At 42.4% G+C, this 7,150-nt stretch overlaps 1 protein-coding gene across 1 annotated transcript; it reads left to right on the top strand.

The window, feature by feature from the left end:
* Window positions 1–998: 998 nt before the first annotated feature.
* Window positions 999–6,611, top strand: LOC139473720 (uncharacterized). The gene is made up of 2 exons (XM_071256443.1): window positions 999–1,742; window positions 5,296–6,611. The coding sequence occupies exons 1-2, from the start codon at window positions 1,161–1,163 to the stop codon at window positions 5,521–5,523; spliced, it is 810 nt and encodes a 269-aa protein (XP_071112544.1). The 5' UTR covers window positions 999–1,160; the 3' UTR covers window positions 5,524–6,611.
* The last annotated feature ends 539 nt before the right edge of the window (window positions 6,612–7,150 follow it).

The raw sequence follows: 7,150 nt of genomic DNA, 5'->3' as shown, positions 1-7,150 counted from the left end.
ACGGGTATTTTAGGGTGTGGTCTGGGTGCAATCGTTCTTCGTGATATTTACTGTCCTGAAAGCCCTCGAAATATCAAAGTCGCTATGTGTGGATTTACGAATACGTCGGGGTGGATTTTCCCAATGAAAAGCTAAATCGGCAACAGTCGTGACTACACTGCTCGGCTGAAGGATATTGCGAAATACTTAGACTTTTCAACTGATAAAAACCGGTTTGGGCGTTGGCCACAACTACATCCCTTGTAGCATCAGTATTCTCACAAACGAGCGTGTTCAGAACTAATATACATCTTACATCTGATGACGAACGAGAGAAGGCCATATAATATTATTACAGTATTGATCTAATGGTATTATCTGTGCTGTCCACGTTTGTGTCTGTCCATTGAATTTGATACAGCTATTTGGTATTTCAAGAATCCCGTGTGAAACCTAACGACTACAGTCAACTCTAATATAATCATGATTCTTCAAGTCAGTTCGACATAATCGAATTTCTCTATGTACATGTATACGAACTGAGGGATTAAAACCTGATATATCCACAATACCTGTGATCTAAGGTGGTAAACTCCAATATTCCGTTATTAGTATTCATCAAGTGCATGTGCACTGGACAGTGTGCATACAGTTTTCAGATCACGAAGATGCAACCTATTAATTTAGTTTGTATACATGCATATCAATTTATCTACACATACAAATCTCGAAATATTTATTTGTGCAGTAATAAAACATTACACGACAGATCTCATAACCCAGCAAAGTCAAAAGAGATTTCAAGCTATACACTAATTGTCACATGGTAGGTGACAACTGTTTAATGCGTCTAATTTCCTCTCCGAGTTCTGGTGTAACTCTACCACCCATGCTTTCTAGAATGTTGAAATACGGCCTCTTTTTCATAGTCGATGCGATCGCTTTGATAATATATATTAACCAATCGCTGCGAGGCAGGACAGCCAATGAGAGAGCGGAGGTGTATTTTGCACCTGTTGGACGGGACAAGTGGTTTGTGCAGGTAATAAAGGTAATTGTACATTGCTGGGAGCGTCTACCGGTGCGATAACAACCTCCACATCACCAAGCCATCTAGAGACGTCTAGAGGCGAGAGACACTTGGACTGTACCCGTGATACATTGTGTAGTATTTAACCACGATGATGAAGTTGAGTTTGGCCGTGTTGGTGTTGTTTGTGGCGGCCTGTACCGCAGACATGTCCTATAAAGTAAACATCAATAACACTTACGTGGAATTTATGACAAAATCGCTAATGGCGTCCAAACAGAGCGACATTTCCAAAGACGAAAATAAACTGACTGTAATGTTCGAGGATCTTCAGCAGGTCAAAGCTGATAATGCTTCAATTCCTGACCTAAACAACACTCTGACTGCAGCAACGTTCACGTTTGTAGATGAGACAGACGAGACTGCAGGGGACATTACTTTTAAACGTCGGGTAGGCACTGCGTCTGTCTTTGGAGGAACGTTCAAGGTGTACATTGAATTGTTTACCAAGGGCGGTAACGTCACAACAGACGGGGAAACTACGACAGTGATGGAGGGAGACGTGAGAGTGGTTGTGGAGATGGCGACCATGACGACTGCGGACGCTGATGCCACCTTGAAGCTGATGCTAAACATTAAAGGACCTGCCACCCCGGCAATGTTGACACCTGCGGGGACAGATGGGGTCGCCTACAATCTCGGGGATGGGGGCGCTGTCAGACTCTCCAAGAAGGTGAGTGATGTGGCAATGCTTAATGTGTTAGACTAGATGTCATAGATTCTTGAAACGGCCACCATGACGGGATATTAGAGTGAGTGAGTGAGTGAGTGAGTGGGTGAGTGAGTGAGTGAGTGAGTGAGTGAGTGAGTGAGTGAGTGAGTGAGTGTTGGTTAACGCGGTAGCCAGCTTGACCAAGCAAACCAGTAAGTTGGAGTATGCGCAATGACCAAAGACATCAAGAGCCGGAAACACACAATGATCCAAGTCACCAAGTTGGACCAACCAATCCTCTTTAGTCGCCTCTCACGACACACGGTGTTGTCTGTGCATTAATTGTCGGTCAACTGTGTTGTCTGTGCATTGATTGTCGGTTGACTGTGTTGTCTGTGCATTGATTGTCGGTTGATTGTGTTGTCTGTGCATTGATTGTCGGTTGATTGTGTTGTCTGTGCATTGATTGTCGGTCAACTGTGTTGTCTGTGCATTGATTGTCGGTTGACTGTGTTGTCTGTGCATTGATTGTCGGTTGATTGTGTTGTCTGTGCATTGATTGTCGGTTAATTGTGTTGTCTGTGCATTGATTGTCGGTTGATTGTGTTGTCTGTGCATTGATTGTCGGTTGATTGTGTTGTCTGTGCATTAATTGTCGGTTGACTGTGTTGTCTGTGCAGTGATTGATGGTTGACTGTTGTCTGTGCATTGATTGTCGGTTGACTGTGTTGTCTGTGCATTGATTGTCGGTTGATTGTGTTGTCTGTGCATTGATTGTCGGTTGACTGTGTTGTCTGTGCATTGATTGTCGGTTGACTGTGTTGTCTGTGCATTGATTGTCGGTTGACTGTGTTGTCTGTGCATTGATTGTCGGTTGACTGTGTTGTCTGTGCATTAATTGTCGGTCAACTGTGTTGTCTGTGCAATGATTGATGGTTGACTGTTGTCTGTGCATTGATTGTCGGTTGACTGTGTTGTCTGTGCATTGATTGTCGGTTAACTGTGTTGTCAGTGCAATGATTGATGGTTGACTGTGTTGTCTGTGCATTGATTGTCGGTTGATTGTGTTGTCTGTGCATTAATTGTCGGTCAACTGTGTTGTCTGTGCAATGATTGATGGTTGACTGTTGTCTGTGCATTGATTAGTGGTTGATTGTGTTGTATTCTCTTCGGATACTGACATCTTGACATTGAACTATCGACCCTCTGGCGTTGTATCGTTGCCATATATTGATATCTTGACATTGAACTAGCGACTCTCTGGTGTTGTATCGTTGTCAGAAACTGACATCTTGACATTCAACTATTGACCTCTGGTGTGTATCTTTGTCAGATACTGACATCTTGACATTGAACTATCGATCCTCTAGTGTTGTATCGTTGTCAGATACTGATATCTTCACATTGAACTATCGACCCTCTAGTGTTTTACTGTTGTCAGACACTGATATTTTGACATTGAACTGTCGACCTCTGGTGTTGTATCGTTGTCAGATACGGATATCTTGACATTGAACTGTCGACCTCTAGTGTTGTATCTTTGTCAGATACTGATATCTTGACATTGAACTATCGTCCTCTGGTGTTGTATCGTTGTGAGATACTGATATCTTGACATTGAACTATCGTCCTCTGGTGTTGTATCTTTGTCAGATACTGATATCTTGACATTGAACTATCGTCCTCTGGTGTTGTATCGTTGTCAGATACGGACATCTTGACATTGAACTATCGACCTCTGGTGTTGTATCGTTGTCAGATGCTGATGCCTTGACACTGCACCAACATTTTCACTGAGCGGTTGCAAATACAGCAATAGATGGACAAATCATTAAACCCCTGGAATATGTCCCCATTAAAAGTTATGTGTAATGAATAAAACAAAAGTACCATCTTTGTCAGATACTGATATCTTGACATTGAACTATCGACCCTGTAGTGGTTGACTGTTGTCAGATACTGACATCTTGACATTGAACTATCGACCTCTAGTGTTGTATCGTTGTCAGAAACTGACATCTTGACATTGAACTATCGACCTCAGATACTGATATCTTGACGTTGAACTGTCGACCTCTAGTTTTGTATCGTTGTCAGATACTGACATCTTGACATTGAACTAGTGACCTCTGGTGTTGTAATGTTGTCAGATGCTGATGCCTTGACATTGAACTGTCGACACTGTAGTGTTTTACTGTTGTCAGATACTGACATCTTGACATTGAACTATCGACCCTCTAGTGTTGTATCGTTGTCAGACACTGATATCTTGACATTGAACTATCGACCCTCTAGTTTTGTATCTTTGTCAGATACTGATATCTTGACATTGAACTATCGACCCTCTAGTGTTTTACTGTTGTCAGAAACTGACATCTTGACATTGAACTGTCGACCTCTGGTGTTGTATCGTTGTCAGAAACTGACATCTTGACATTGAACTATCGACCTCTGGTGTTGTATCTTTGTCAGATACTGACATCTTGACATTGAACTATCGATCCTCTAGTGTTGTATCTTTGTCAGATACTAATATCTTGACATTGAACTATCGACCTCTGGTGTTGTATCGTTGTCAGATACTGATATCTTGACATTGAACTATCGACCTCTAGTGTTGTATCGTTGTCAGATACTGATATCTTGACGTTGAACTGTCGACCTCTAGTGTTGTATCGTTGTCAGATACTGACATCTTGACATTGAACTATCGACCTCTGGTGTTGTATCGTTGTCAGATGCTGATGCCTTGACATTGAACTGTCGACACTGTAGTGTTTTACTGTTGTCAGATACTGACATCTTGACATTGAACTATCGACCCTCTAGTGTTGTATCGTTGTCAGACACTGATATCTTGACATTGAACTATCGACCCTCTAGTTTTGTATCTTTGTCAGATACTGATATCTTGACATTGAACTATCGACCCTCTAGTGTTTTACTGTTGTCAGAAATTGACATCTTGACATTGAACTGTCGACCTCTGGTGTTGTATCTTTGTCAGATACGGACATCTTGACATTGAACTATCGACAATGTAGTGTTGTATCGTTGTCAGATGCTGATGCCTTGACACTGCACCAACATTTTCACTGAGCGGTTGCAAATACAGCAATAGATGGACAAATCATTAAACCCCTGGAATATGTCCCCATTAAAAGTTATGTGTAATGAATAAAACAAAAGTACCATCTTTGTCAGATACTGATATCTTGACATTGAACTATCGACCCTCTAGTGTTTTACTGTTGTCAGAAACTGACATCTTGACATTGAACTGTCGACCTCTGGTGTTGTATCTTTGTCAGATACGGACATCTTGACATTGAACTATCGACAATGTAGTGTTGTATCGTTGTCAGATGCTGATGCCTTGACACTGCACCAACATTTTCACTGAGCGGTTGCAAATACAGCAATAGATGGACAAATCATTAAACCCCTGGAATATGTCCCCATTAAAAGTTATGTGTAATGGATACAACAAAAGTACCATCGGTGATGTTTTGTAAAATAATAGTCAGATTCATTTTCAATTTCTGTTTTAGATTCAATATTTGTCTTGTTACAGGTGATGATGATACAGACAGAGGCCACTTCCTATGAGTCTGTGACTCCGATGATGTCTGGTAACGTCTTCAGCTTCAGCCTCCCTAAAGGTCCCACTGTGAAATACAGCTTCTTCCTCCAGCTGGCTGAAGCGAAGATGGGTGGTGGTGATGACCCCAGTGCTGCTGCTGCAGTCACCCCGCTCCTGGTCACGTGGGTCGTGGCCGCCGCCTGTAAACTTCTGTTTTAATGCTTTACGGCCTTTGTCAGGCTCTCCGCCCATCTGTCCCGTGCCTTACTTGGATTGGGCGTAAACTAGGAAACGGTTGAAAACGGTTACATCTAGTGGCGCACAGGTTGTGGCCTGCATCTGTATTTTAATGTGAGATATTTGGTTTGTTTGTTTGTTGTTTTACGCCGCACTCAGCAATATCCCAGCTATATGACGGCGGTCAGTAAATAATCGAGTCTGGACCAGACAACCCAGTGATTGACATCATGAGCATCGATCCACGCAATTGGGATACTATGACATGCATCAACCAGGTCAGCGAGCCTGACCACCCGATCCCGTTAGTCGCTTCTTACGACAAGCATAGTCGCCTTTTACGGCAGGCATGGGTTGCTGAAGACCTTTTCTACCCCGGATCTTCACGGGTCTTGAGATACTTGGTGTTCCGGAGGGATGGATAGAACGCAGGTTGCTTCACGTGGTCAGTCAAGACACGAGTTGTCCATCTGATTGTCTTTAGAGAACACAGTCGTGATTAATGCTGGCCTTGTATGACAACAAATAATGTATGTATTTCATGTTCTTTTCACATTTAGTACCATCCTCGGCACTGCAGGGACTTGTTTATATTCGTCTTGATTATAAGGAGTCTGCGTGTTTCAGCTGTGTGTTTTAGTATATCTGCTCCCATGACGGCCGATGTACTCGAGGAGTCAGACACTATGACAATAACAGCTTGGTTGAAATCCTGTAAATGAAGCTTGTAGATAGACAGATGCATAAACGCCATCTTGTGAGATGGGCATAATGCTTTGAATGTGGTCACTGTTGAACCTCGTCACGCCGAAAATGTTTCGGTAGGCACCTCGTTAATTCGGAAACCTTTCTGTTCGGACGAACAGACCACCACCACCAAAACCACCACCACCATATGCTGTGTTATGAAGCCACGATGTGGTCATTATATAAACCTGTTGATTATTATAAATTATACGTTAACAATTCATAAATCACGTGATTATATTTTTCTCCATTTATCATTTGTTTGTTTATGGGCTTTTTTCTTAGGACCTTTCTACCCAAATAAACATCGTATATACAAATAATACATTGTTTGTTATCATCAGCTGTAGCAGTTTCCCGCTTGGTATAACAGCGTTTGAGAGAAACTGTTGAATATGATCTGACTGAATGATCACGATGAATGGTAACTTCCGACTCATGAAGACAATCCACTCGGGTCAACTCGGCTTATTCCGCGACCCATGAAATTGAAACTATTCCATTCGGGACCAACTGGTGTCGTTTTGGAACAAGCCCAATTTACAGACGAGTGGTGACGAATGGAAAGCATTCTTAACAACTCGTGCAATATGCCTGACCACCCGACCCCGCTAGTCGCCTCTTACGACAAGCATAGTAGCCTTTTTACGACAAGCATGGGTTGCTGAAGACCTGTTCTACCCCGGATCTTCACGGGTCTCAGATACATTAGCTTGATGTGGGAGGAAAGCTAAAAGTGATGCAGGTCTTTGACGTTTATCGCGCGGATATATATTTATCATTTAACTAAAGAATTTACCCATTACAGAAGCTTATGACACACAAGTGTATGTGTATTACCCCAGTGAGCGTGGGTTTAACT

The sequence above is a fragment of the Haliotis cracherodii genome, unplaced genomic scaffold (assembly GCF_022045235.1).
Source record: "Haliotis cracherodii isolate W230 unplaced genomic scaffold, xgHalCrac1.p SCAF_1, whole genome shotgun sequence".
NCBI classification, from domain to species: Eukaryota; Metazoa; Mollusca; class Gastropoda; order Lepetellida; family Haliotidae; genus Haliotis; species Haliotis cracherodii.
Note: the sequence above shows the minus strand (reverse complement) of the source record. Positions and strands in the feature narration are given on the sequence as shown.

Coding starts and splice junctions, on each gene's coding strand:
- LOC139473720 (XM_071256443.1), top strand. CDS start 1,161: ATGATGAAGTTGAGTTTGGCCGTGTTGGTGTTGTTTGTGGCGGCCTGT. Junction 1,743..5,295: donor CTGTCAGACTCTCCAAGAAG/GTGAGTGATGTG, acceptor GTCTTGTTACAG/GTGATGATGATACAGACAGA.